Below are 14,219 nucleotides of genomic sequence, written 5' to 3'. Positions count from 1 at the left end.
AAACACATATTTATCACAAATCGGGTTGAGTAGCGACATGTAATAAGATTTTGCGCATCTTAACGCACTATGTAATAAAATCTTCTTAGTCCGAAAGAGTTTTGCACTTACACGATTTTATCACATAACAGGTTATTACAAAACGGGTTTTTCTCACGATCTAATCCACTTCGTGATAACAACGCACATTGTAATAATATTTTCGAAAGTCCAAAGGAGTTTTGCACTTAGACGATTTTATTACAAAGCGCGTTGGTACCTTTGGATTAGCCTAGAAAATGACTGAAAATCAAAGTTGAAGATATTCTTCCAGGTGAACACAATTCGGCTTCTACCCCCTTAAGTAAGTGTAAACCTAAGCTTAAATCAGTCCCCACTGAGTTTTCTGACAGTTTATTACAAAACACATATTTATCACAAATCGGGTTGAGTAAGTGATAAATGTGTTTTAATTATGTTTGATTTTTTGGTTGCATGTGACCTTTAAACTTAAACCCGTTTCATGATATAAACTGTTAACGTCCCTGAGTTTTTGATAATTTGTGTCATAGACTAAATCATCTGAATACGTTACTTTAAAACTTCATTTAATCAAACGATCTATTTGTCTCAATAAATGTCCAAAGTGCACCGAAATTCTATCCTTTGTCTCTGTAATGTATTCAGCAAAAATTCGGTGTATCCCCTCTTATCACACTCCTCCCTCTGAAAAGTCATTTCGACCATTATGCCCCAACTATAATAAAAATGGTTGCTGCTGACCTCAAGTCTACCGCGGACTTTTGCCTTACGTCTCCTACTAACCATCCTGAACCTCCACTCGAGAGCACCCCAACGAATGCTCTTGGGCTAGTGTTACAAAATGCACTGACACTACATACTGGTGAAGACAATATGTGTTCTTAATTCTTAACTACTATATGTATTACATTTCTGATCGTATAGTGGATTTACGAAAATAGAACCACGAAACAAATGCCCAATAACTGACTAACAATGTTGATTTAATTGTGATTCTGCACTGTTCGGAACATACATGTTCGTTGACATAGTGTCAACACAAAGCCTCACATAGTCTTGAGTTGTGAATTCTTTTGAAAATGTGAATGGACATATGTGCAAAGTTGGTTCCCTTTGGATAATAATATGTGTATTTATAATGCGCTGAATTCCACACATAAAGCATGCTCAAAGCGCTACATATATTTTTCCCTTGATCACCGGATGTCAATCTCAACAGCACATCGTATTCCAATCTCAACTCCCTGGGGAGTATACAACTCATTGCTGCCACTAGGCGCACCGAGTTTATTGTGGCTCTCTCATCCTAACGAGGTACCCAATTGACAGCTGGGTGGACTGGGACACATAGTCACAGCACTTTGTCCAAGTTTACTGCACGTTGCTGTACCCGCAACTAGGTGCACGTGTTCATGTGGCCACCATCTGGTCATATACCAACGGATTCGTGGGTTCTTTTAAGTGCACAGGGTTGTGTACTGTACACTAGGGGTTGTGACAACACTTAAAGAGTCTGCACACAAAGTTGACTCCAAGGTTTTTATACCCGGTCACAGGTGGGCTCGATCCCGAAACCTCAACCTCGCTGGATCACTAGCCTGGCGCCTTAGCCAGCTCGCCCACCATGCCTTTCATGTTCCGCAAGTGCCGTTCTCTCGGCATTATCCGCCTATTGCGACAAGTGGGGTTTGCCGTGGATTTATTCCACCTCGTATCCGCTCGGGTATGTTAGTGTGATTCTGAATTAGTACCTACTGTGTGTGCATTTGTGTTTAAGTGTTGAAGAATGGTGGCCATATATGTGTTCTGGCTACTGCTATACATAACAGAACTTCACAGTTTGCAATGTACTCCGTTACTATAAGCCTACCAACCGAAGGCAAAGTGGAGAACTGAGTTTCTTTTCTTTTCTTTTTATTTTTTTATTTATTTATTTTTTCTTTTATTGTTCATTTGTTTTAAGGAAAACACGTGTGGCTAACGCTAAGATATAGGATATTCAATAACTGTGTGTTTCATGTAATGAATATGTAGGTTATTATATGTAATAAATATTTGTATAGGTTAACCAAATTTCAATGTGGTAAAGCTATGTGTACATTCGTCAAACTGATATGTTGTATTGCAAGCTGAGGATTGATATGAATATGCTATAACAGCAGCTACGGATATGTGTTTTAGATGTGATAAAGCATCTAATTTCATGTGTGAATATACATCACTATTGAAGACAAAATATTGTAATGGTTAGGCTCTAAATGTTCCGTGTCCTATGTATCAGTTGAAGTCAAATGGGGAAAAAGTTTGGGTAAACCATGTCAAAAAGTGTTGTGACGTTATGGTAACGTCTCACGAGTTCATCTAAGGCATTATACGGTATGCGTCTTTACTTGACAATGACTGATTATGCTGAAATGACAAACACTCTAAGGTCATTTACGACGTCATTAGGCGTCACATGAACCAAGTACGACGTTCTGGTATGTGTTTTCAGCCAACGAATATAACTCACCGTAAGCTCTAAACGTTGTCAATCACTGTATACAACTTACACGAAAACACTTTAAAGCATCAGCTCTATGCGGCGTAATAACGCCCACGATAAAATATATGGTACTCCTCTGTAATGTTAGGAAAAGGGTGTCACTGGAAATATTTTCAAGTAATCAAGAATATGTTACAGTATAAAAACGTTTGTGCATTTGTAAAGATTGATTCTCGCCGTAAAGATGTCTTCAAGACGTCATACGGCGTAAGACAATGCTTTACGTTAAACCCTTCATCCTATTCAAAATAAGTTGGAAACAGAACTAGAGGATAGTAATATTTGCAAGTGATGCCATCAGGTTATTACTTTTTGCCAATAACGTTGACCTGGTATCGGATTCTGATAATAATCTACAAAGAAAAGTGAATGTTTTGGAATCTTTCTGTAATAAATGGGTCATGAAAGTAAACTTAGATAAGTCAGATATTATTGTGTTTCGCAGTGGTGGCTATCTTAAAAGGATTGAAAAACAAATGGTTCGATAAAGGTATGCAGATGTCAGTAACTACACAATACAGATACCCAAGTATGGACACGCACATGTGAAATTATTACTTTGCAAATCAGGAAAGCGTTTTTTTCCATATATTTAGCATGTTTAGTAACTATTCTGATATGTCACTTAAAACAGTTACTAAAATGTTTGACACTAAAATATTACCAATTGTTTTGCGTGGTTGTGAAATCTGGGGTTGTACATATCGAGAATTTATTGATAAATTCCAAAGTGCCTTCTTTAAAAGAAAAGTATTGGTATAAGTTAATACTGCTCATACAGCGCAGTACTGGAGGAGATTGGACGGCATAACTTCAGTGCAAATTACTTTTGTAAATGAGTTCGCTGTTGCTGGTTGACTGATTATGCGTATGAATGTGAAAAGGTACCAGCATTCTTGTTATACTATGATGAAAGGACAAGGCGAACACGGCAGTACAAACTGGGTCCGGTGTCACACATGAGAATGCTACTCTTAAAAACTGGATTCTGATATATCTATATCGCACCAAGATTGTGGAGATATGAAATATTTTCTAAGATTCTATAAACAATGGTGCATAGATTTAGAAATTCAACATTGGTGTAAAAAGATCAATAGTTCATTAGAGTTCCTATAAATCATTATTAACTACAGAATTATATATATTATCAAATTCAAGTTCCACATACTTTCTCAAAATGTGAAGATTCAGAACCAACGTTATAAGAAAAGTGAAGAAAACGTTGACTGATCTGACCTTATATGTGATAAGTGTGACAACATGGCTGTCGAAGATGAATTTCACTTCATTTTGAAGTGTCCTTACTTACCCTCAGAAATAACTTGAAAGCATTCCACACATTTCAACATTGTTTGTAATCTGGGCCACGAGGCTTTCAATGCTGAATAAAGACTTAAAAGTATGGGTATTTTTATTGCCGGGCGGCGAGTGCGCCATCTCTCACCAATTAACTATCACAAAGGATAAATATTTCAAATCATGAATTATGAAGCCTCTTATTACTAACAACATTTCTCTTTTAATTATGGCATTTTTTAGAAGAATTAGATTTATTAACTGATTTGTAAATAGATAAATATTTTATAATTAGGAGTTTGTACTAGTAACTAAACTTTTAGTGGCTGTATCCTCGAGAGAGGTTTAAGTACTGTAAAACGTATTGTCCTACCGAGAGGGTACGTAAATCCAAAAACATTGGAAGTAAATTACAACCTTCCACTGTTAAAATCGAAGCATTTGTGTATTTTCAACCTATGGCTAGATGTGTCTAAATTGCTAATACAGGACAAATAGTGCAAATGAGTTTTGCTACATAGGGCAAATGACAGCAATGTGTAGTTGACTCGTTTTGACGCTTTTTTATCTATTGCATGGGCTATTATCTGATAACGCTAACTCTGCCAGAAGGTGCATGTAGCATTCTAGGTTATTTACCCTGAAGTTGATGGCCTGTCTGACAGTCTTTCAAACGTATTATCTAACCACACATCTATATTTTTAAATTTGATTTAATATAGATGTCCCATCTTGATAAAGTTGTTTTCAGTTCAACTGAAGTAAACGGTTTGAGATATGTAAGTTGTTTGTGTTTATGGCAACATCATGCTATGCCCAGAGGAGACTAGGCGTTAGTCTAGGGAGAAGATTGTCATCGTCAGCAGTTACGCAATATTGCGACGGTAAGACTCACATACTTTGATGGCCGCGGACTAGGTGAAATCGTGCGATTCACACTAGCAGCATGTGGTATTGAGGTATGTTCATTAGTGATATGCAATTATTTTGTTTCATATTCCTGAAATGTGTGTATATATGTTTGCGCCAAAGAATGATTTGTACTGAAAGACAGAAGAGGCCCACTGATAGAGTGGAAATATCAGCCACAGAGGCGAGAGTTGACCGAGTTGTGACGTGATCACGCTTTGCATAACAATGCTGTACCGTAATCAAAGATATCCATACATGAGGCCGTTGCGAAGGTTAATCACCTACTGCAATGGTGCACATAAGCAGCGTTCTTTTAACTACATTACAGAACAAATGAATAAAATGTGGTTTAGTTTTACACCGCCTTTAGTAATATTCCACCAATTTGCTTCACTCTTGTAACCACGCATGGAATCGAACCCGAGTCTTGGTCATAGCGAGTTAGTGCTTTAAACACAAGGCTACCCCGTCGCCCCTATTCACCTGGAAAACATGTAACAGTATACACTAACATTGCATACTATTTTAGCAAAAGCGTGCTGAACATGCTGTACAGTAACAAATATGCACAGTCTTTGCATGACATTTAGAAGAGATCCAAATATAGGGAAATCAACTGCATATCAACCAAGAATTGTGATGGACACGGGATGTTTCAGAATAGATTCTTACCCCTTCATCGGTTGAATGAAAGAGTTATAATTCTGTATAAGAAATTTACACAACAGCATGTCTCCACATGCATAGATTTGCAGGTAAGACTATGTCTTAACGGTGGGACTGGGGGACTGCCCAGGGTGTCCATGCCTAATTCAGCCAAATATATATTACGGTTAGCCATCGCCATATACGCTCTTATGAACAGAAGACCTAGTGTCACGACTGAATAATTTGTATGATATGGAAACGTTGTGGATATTATTTACCGAAAATATCCAGCTAAAATGTTCCTATAAGACTGCATCCGTTACGTTATAAATTTCAGCACTTCATGTTAAGTATTCTCAGCTCACATGAGATAGAAATACATTTTGAAGACAATTTGACATTACCATTAACTCTAGGTTTCTTTCAGTTCACCGAAACACTTCTCGAAGAGAGACAAGAATTTGAAAAGTTACTGGAAGGTAATCGTGTTATTTTCCAAGCAAATAGTAGCTTTGTTAATTATAAAGTAGTATAAATGTTTCTATTTAAAATATTCAACCGTCCGCTTGACCAATGCTTGTCATAAAATATCACTGGCCAAACCAGTACCAGGTTGTAGCGACTGAGAGGCACGAGTAGAAGATGGTAGTGTCCATTTACGATATCAGTATCGAGTGTGATTACTTGTTACAAGGAGGTCTGATTGGAGTAAACGACTTTTGATAGGTCATGTGTATTTCATCTCGAAAGATGACGTCGCCGCAATGATGGCATTATGATATCATGAACATCGAACTTTGACCTGCACCACTGCATTACCCACAAACGGTGCTTTCTTTTCAGCATGCCGTAGGCGCAATATTTGTGAACTACGACCTTAACTTCGAGGAGATGACTTCATCTAGTTTTTGACACGTCCCCCTGTACAGATACAATGAATTAATTATACATTAGACCCATATATATATACCTTGCGTGTATATTTGTTCCAGAAGGGAAACTGGTGTTTCGTCAGGTGCCTCTTTTGGAGATAGATGGGCTGGAGCTGGTTCAAAGAGGTGCCATTGTGAGATACGTGGCCAAGAAGGGAGGATTGTATGGAAACTCCATTGAAGAGACATCCAAGTGAGACTGATCATTCGAAACTTAAATTTCTTCAGGGATATATTTTCAATTAAATTTGAACATAGCCCTTATTATGATAAGCGTCGCCCCACAAACCATACCATAAGGAGTCAGAGGATGTTTACCGCTTGTCCATGCATTTGCAGTCCCCCCCCTCCCCTCCCCCCCCCCCCCCCCCCGGGAACATGCTCACAAATTCCCGAGGAATGGCTTCCTTTAACAAATAGGTGCCCCGTGATATGCATAAAACAGTTAAATATACGGGTTTTAATACAACGTAATTAGTAAAACGTTCCATACATACACATATACACAATAAACTCCCATTTTTTCCCAAATGTGTGTTGGGGAATGAAGTATGGGGAATTATGCATCCATAAAATTAGCTCCTTTTTCTGTTGAATATTGAGTGATGTCTTGGTAATAAATGGTTAAGCTTCCGAATATTTCATGTACATTGTATACACTGAATGTATGCATTATATTTTTTTTCAGGATTGACATGTTCTACGAAGGCACTCGTGACTTCTTCGAAAGCTTTCACTACATGGTCTTCCAGGATCCAAAGGTGGTGTTAGCAACAGCCAAAGCTAAAGGTCTACCCCGCTATCTGCCCATCTTTGACCAGGTTAGATGTACATTCAAATCTTGTTGTTGTATCCCAAGACAAATACACAGACACACAGAGACCGACAGACAGACAGACAGACACACGCACACACACACACGCTCGCACACGCGCACACACACTCACACACCGAAAAAAACGGGGATTTTTTGTAACGTTTAGTTAGAAATAAAAAGATGAGATCGGCATGAGACATATCACACTATTCATGTATTTTAACACCTGTTATCTAAGAATACGAAATGTTTTCGAAATCTCGCGTTAGATTAAGGTAATGCCGGCATGTAATTTGCTTTGATTAGTAGAATGGATGGAGATGAATTGTTTCAGTGTTTTATAGGTATTTCAACATGTCTGAATGTTAACAATTAAAGAACTACATGTACACGTATGTTTGGTTGGCTATAATTCAACTAAAGTAAAGCAATAAAGTCAATGAAGACTATTCAGATGGCAGCAACTGTGGCCATGTCTCCAAACTAGGTCTATGCTTCAGTGTATCCAGGGTGATCAACCGTTGGCGTAGGGTAACATGACATAGGCATTCGTTTGCTCTTTGTCTGGCTGAAATGATATGTCATGAATGTTTCCTTTAAGTTGTTCATGAGGCTTCCAGATCATCCTTGAGCCCATCTCTTAAAAACGCAACATCCACACCACTGACATCTGCAAAACCTAACAGAAATATAGTGCAATTACATGAGTCTTTTTCTACCCAGGCCCTGAAAAAGAACGGGACAGGCTTTCTGGTGGGCAACTCAATGGCTCTGGCTGATGTTGGGCTCATAGAGGTCCTGCTCATCGTTACGGAATACTTTGGAGAGGAGTCACTCTCAGACTATCCGTCACTGAAGGTTGGTCCTCATTTTTATGAAAGGATCACCGCACTTGGTGTCTGTTGGTGGTGTTATCATTGTTCTTCTTTCTCTACGGGACACGTTTCATTATGACAGAATATGGTGTTATGAAGTATCAGACAGAATAATTTTGTCAATGCAAATTGAGGTTCTTTTGGATAAAAAAGAAATTCAAGGCAGGCATTCATTTACTTTATAGTATTAGATACGCACAGTGTTATCTTTCGATTTTCAACTTGAAACAGTATGTTGTCTCAGAGAATGTACAAGCAAATAAATACAACATAAGACAACATGAAATACATGCCGTACAATTAAAGAGCTGTAGTCTAAAATTAACTGAATGTATCAAACCTTACAAATTACCTATCTTCAGTATATTAAATCTTTGTATGAACGTGGCCCAGATAAATATAGCATAGGTGTACTCACTCCCACACTTACTTTATCTATTATTGAGAACCCAACGGTATATAAACTGGAATGTTAAAACTTAATCTTATCGTGTCCTTCTTCTGCACTGTTGTATTTCAGGCTTTCAAATCAATGATGGTCTCACAGGAAAGGATTGCTGCTTTTCTGAATGGCCCTCAGAGGAAGGGCCCCAACACGGAAGCTTATGTCGAAACATGCAAGAGGGTCCTGAATATGGACTGGTAGACATGGACTTGTAGGACACACTTACCATCTGCAACATGTTGAGTGTCCAGAAGTAGAGACTTGCAAGGGCGTGACGTTTTGAACTTTGAACTAGAAAATGCGAATATTAAATGTGCAAGGCATGAATGAGCTTTTTACCAAAATCAGCGTCACACAATCGCATTGACCGCTTAATTTATTGGATATAATAGAGAAGGTCTTCGAAGGAGATATGTTTAAGCATTGGCATAATTAATTCCCTTGAACTCGTTGTTTCACATGTGATCAGGACCAATCACCAATTCGTCCACCAGCTAGGGGTGTGTATACGAACAATCAGTAACTAAGAGAACCGAATGGTATTATCTGATCTTTAAAAAATGTAAGAAGAATATGGCATAACACGTAATCGTAACCGATATGGTGTAAACAATGATTTAACATTAGTCTTCTGGTGCGACATTTTGTCTTATAGTGAAGAGTTGTTTTGTTTTCTAAACTTCTATCAAGTTATCTCAGTCAGTGTATATGCTATATGGATATACTGTGTATTCTTCTTTCAAAACATAGCAGTTAGTTTTTGTTATGCTGTAGTTCATATCTAATACATCGTTACATTCTGCTGTTCCTGGTCACATTTCTATTTTGTCCATTAATGCTATTCGGTAGAATCAGCTGTTCTTTTTGATAAGTTGAATGAAGACAATTCTTATATAGGACAGCGAGTAGTAATTCCTAGTGGTATTGTTAATTGCAAGACAGAAAATATCTGTACCAAGGCCATAAGATAATCTTGTTGAGTTTGTAATTGTCTAGAAACAAATGTCATAGACGTTGATGCTTCCAGAAATGCTTAAAGGAAAATACATTATGTGTAATTCCCAATATTCATGTTCATTTGCTCTTCGTACTGGTATAACTGCCTGGACACTATCACAGAATCAATGGTGTGTGTATATAGCCATCGCTGTAAACTTCAGTCATATAATGGCAATGCCAAACATCCCGAAATATCAATACCAATATCATATGTCTATCAATATTAATCAATCCATCAGTTCAACCCACCAACCGACCTATCTTCAGATTGGCCGTACAATACCTGTGGAAGACGGCAGAACAGAGATAATTACGTATGTTTTGGCCATGAGAGCAATAGTCCAGTGATCATAATATCAACAGTAACACAGTTAGTCGTTTACGTAATCTTCTTTACCTGCCAGACAAAAGTGATAAAAAGAGTCAGTGAAATCAGACATATTTCATAATTTAGATCTGAAAATCATTTGACCATTTCAGCTTCGTTAAAGCCATATTTAAATTTGATGGTTGAACTGACTTTGTCCCAATAGCAACAGAGACTTGAGAGCTCAATACATTGTTAAACAGGGCGAAGCAGAATAGAAAGTATCATCTAGCAGGAGACGTATTACCATGACGAAGTGAAAAAGTTGTAATACTGAAAGCATTTTGAAGTTTATACAATTTACTTACAAGGCCTCTCTCATGCCACTGTTATTTTCTACATCTATTTGTACAAATCCTAATATGATCAGGCCCTGAATAGATCAGGAAGAGAGAAAAATACTCAGTCCTCCCGTTCTCCATGGGCGTTTCCAAACAGATTGCTCATTTTATCTTCATTTCAACGGACATTCCTCGGCTCTATATCTACCATCCTTGTGTACTTTTTGACGAATACACTGGAGCGTTCGTTGTGCATCCTGGTAAAATATTATTGAAAGTCTGTATCGTGTTTTGTTCACGTCTCTTGAAGAGCAAACATATGTTGTGTGCATGAAATCATCTTTAGTTCTTCTAAGGTGTTCGATATCTTCAGCTATAGGCCATCAATGTTTTAACATAAGACAGAGATATAACTGATGTGTCAGGGCGATGTTTTGATGGTGCTAAGAATGCATAAAAATATAATAATTAAATGTTTCTCGAGCATATTCTTTTCAAAAGTGACGAGGGCGGTAGGACTTTGTTTTATTATTTTTTATAGGAAAAAAGTGACGAGGGAGGAACACATTTATATCTTTTCTGTTGTATCCGTTTCGTTGGACCCTTTGGTTTCCTGGTTTCTGCAGTATCTTCCTGGTTACTTCCCTTTGTTGGGTTTTAATGACGTTGGCTAACTTGAATCAGTTTGTTTGATGTAACAGGTGATTTAAGTCTTTAAGAGACTTGCTCAAATGTTTTCTGATATCACGGATTCTTCGTGTACAAACGTTACAAGCTCCATATTGTTTATTGTTTTTTAGTTTCAGGTTTGCTTTACAAGTTCTTATTCCTTGAAAGACTGGGACTCAGCAATGACAGGCCAAGAGCTGTCATGTTTACATGTTTCCATACTCAGTTACCTTTTCTGTCGCATATCTCAAAGTGCGCGATGTTGAGGCATGGTGCACTCTCAGTCTGCAGCCGAGTGAGCTCACTCAGTCAAGGTGTCATATGATATCTCCTAAAACTGTTCTCTCCCATGTTATATTTTCTGCCTGCTGTGGTTTGTTTGGATCCATACACATTCAGAAATGAAACACATATAGATGTAAATAGTTCGCCGCCTTAAGGACACATTTGCCATACTACATGTTTAAACGAATCAAAATGACCTACCGTTATGCCATGGTTACATTCCGTATCCTTATGGTATCCTGTCGAAAAATGCCAAAATTTCACTCTAAACCAGCGTATCCAATGTGAGAGGTGCGAATACAAGGATGATATTGACATGTAAAACCCAAACCTCATATGTTTGTGATTGTATGAAATGAATCAACCACCAAAGCACATGAGATGAAAATACACATCTGTGTATCTCTCAGTCACCGCCACATATTAGCGCCGACAAGTCTTGGGTACACTGGCGCAAGTCTCTAATAAGTTTTATCACAAACCGTTCATGCACTGCCCCGCGCTAGACTAACTAGACAGTATTGCCATACAATAACGAGTTTCAACGAGTTTAACCTTTAGGATCCGCTTAAAGCAATGCTAGGCTGCATTTAAACATGTGGTGACCCACATTGCTGTAGCGGCGAGGAGAGACTATCATGTTTCTGTCGACTGTTACACTGGCGACAGGCAGCATTGAGTCTATGCGTATGGCAAGCCGTTTTAACATGTATTAAGGAATTACAGATATCTTCAATTGTTTTAAAGATACCTGCATTATATTTAAAGATATCAATAATGTTTTAAAGATATCTTTAAATAATTGAAGATATCTCTAATTAATTCCACATATCCAAATTAAAATTACTGATATCTCAAAATGTTATAGAGATGTCAAGAACGTATTTCGTGATATCGCTAAATGTTTTAAAGATATCTGCAAAACAATTACAATCATAGTGTACATAATTGTATTACAAATTAATTCAAGATATCTTGAATTCAATTCAATTCATCTTGAATGAGTGAATGAGTTAATATTTAACTTCACATCGGCAATATCTCAGCCATATCGTGACGAGAACCATAAATATTATATATAATAGTGAATGGGGAAAATGTCAACGAAGGACACTAAAACAACTAGGTCATCACAGATAGACATTTAAAACCAGTAATTAATTCTAAAACAGTTTAATAATAGAGGACGCTACAATATAAAACACGGGCTATAGATCGCCAACAACTGAAGGTAGATCACCATGCTAAGGACCATGGGGACTTACGGTACCTTTGCCACCTACATGGACCCTAGTTGGATTTATATCATCTCCTCAGCCGCTGTCGATTGTAGGAACGTTTAGCCAAAGTTTTAAAAGAACAAAAATGCTACGTTTAAAATCACAAGCACAAGAACTTGGAGGTGGAAGAATTGCAGGAAACACTCAAATTAGAGACGGATATTGCAGCGATAGAAGCTGAACAGCATGTATATATGGAAGCCTATGAAAGTGATACTTTGTCAACAGGTAAACATCAGATGTTATCTCATGAGATACAACAGGGGTTACAGTGCAAACCTGAAACGACTGATACTTTTGAACAAAACGTTAGCAAAGCTGATCAGCCACCAAATCCAAGTGCCAATGTGGATTCAGGTGACAGGATGGATTCAGATAGATGGGGTCATGCAGCATTATTAAATGTAATTCATGAACAAGATCAGCTGATAAAAGCTCTTCAATTGCAGCAGCAAAACAGTGTTTTGTCTCATGCAGCGGGTTTACCAAAATATGAGAGTGCAGATCCAGTGGATAAAGTGGACCATGTCGATAAGCACAGTGAGTCAGATAATCATCATAGTGACGTCCAATATTTGGCAATGCAGAAGCAAATGCTCAACTAACTTCAGTTACCTAAAACAGAACTTATGACATTTGATAGAGATCCACTGAAATATTGGATGTTTGTACGTTCCTTCGAGAACAGTTTTGGAGATGCATATGTCAGTAATAGCGTCAAGTTGAATCGCCTGCTGCAGTATTGCACCGGGAAGGCTTTGTCAGTCATTGAATGTTGTGCAGTAAGGGAACCAAATGCTGGATATTCGGAAGCAAGATGACTTCTGAGTGAGCGCTTTGGAAATCAGTTTGTCATCTCAAAGTCTTGGGTACAGAGGGTGACTGAGAGACCTTGTTTGAAATATGGAGACAGTGCAGAATTGCGACGATATGCAGACAATATAAGGAGTTGTGTTGTCACTTTAACAACCATGGGTCGTCTTAATGAAATTGATAATCAGATGCGGATGTGAAAGATAGTGGAAAAGTTACCACCTTTTCTTCAAGGTAGATGGCAGAGAGAAGCTGTTGGGCAACGGGTTATTACCCCGACATTACTCATCTGGCTGGATTCATACAGACAGCTGCAGAGGAGGCGAATGATCCGGTATTCGGAACTATTAACTTCTCAAGGGACGTCAAGAAGAATCCAAAGATGAATTCAAGGAGGAATTCTGCATCTAACTTTAATATTCAAACCAAAGTTGGCTACGAAGGATATAGAGGACAAACACACTTGGGAAGGAAGAGGCTACCTGTTTGCAAATATTGTACTGGTGACCATGCAATATACACATGTACAACGGCATGGTTTGTTGCTGAGAAGCATTTGTGTTATAACTGTTTCTCCGATCAACATGTGTCATACAATTGTTTATACCCAAGCAAATGTGGTGTGGATGGGTGTAAACGTAAGCATTCAAGACTTTTGCATTTTAATGGAAGCCAGTGGAGTAAGGCTCATGATGCGGGAAAGAAATATCAGGAAATATCTACAGTCAAACAACAGTCCAATCTCGTCACAATTCAGTGTGGGGGGTTAATGGGGCCGGAGTGAGTAGGTTAACTCTTCCCATTGCACCAGTTACAATTAGAGCTGTGAAAATAACTGCATCAGGACTTATGCCTTACTTGACCCAGGTAGCACAAATACCTTCTGTACACAGGACATTGTTAAACAGCTTGGTCTTCAAGGTAGTAGGACAACTTTAACACTGACCACACTCACCAGTGATAACTCAAAATCTGACACTAGCATGGTAAATTTGGATGTTGCTGACTTGAGTGGTAAACACTGGATAAAG

The 14,219-nt window shown here is 38.1% G+C and overlaps 1 protein-coding gene across 1 annotated transcript; it reads left to right on the top strand.

Annotated features, from left to right (window-relative positions):
• The first annotated feature begins 1,645 nt into the window (after nucleotides 1–1,645).
• LOC137287761 (glutathione S-transferase A4-like) lies at nucleotides 1,646–9,559 on the top strand. Its single transcript, XM_067820152.1, has 7 exons — nucleotides 1,646–1,744; nucleotides 4,732–4,824; nucleotides 5,853–5,904; nucleotides 6,418–6,550; nucleotides 7,046–7,178; nucleotides 7,898–8,032; nucleotides 8,570–9,559. The coding sequence occupies exons 1-7, from the start codon at nucleotides 1,646–1,648 to the stop codon at nucleotides 8,693–8,695; spliced, it is 771 nt and encodes a 256-aa protein (XP_067676253.1). The 3' UTR covers nucleotides 8,696–9,559.
• The last annotated feature ends 4,660 nt before the right edge of the window (nucleotides 9,560–14,219 follow it).

The sequence above is a fragment of the Haliotis asinina genome, chromosome 6 (genome assembly GCF_037392515.1).
Source record: "Haliotis asinina isolate JCU_RB_2024 chromosome 6, JCU_Hal_asi_v2, whole genome shotgun sequence".
In the NCBI taxonomy this organism is placed as follows: domain Eukaryota; kingdom Metazoa; phylum Mollusca; class Gastropoda; order Lepetellida; family Haliotidae; genus Haliotis; species Haliotis asinina.
The sequence above is the reverse complement of the archived record's forward strand: the minus strand, read 5'-3'. Positions and strand labels throughout refer to the sequence as shown.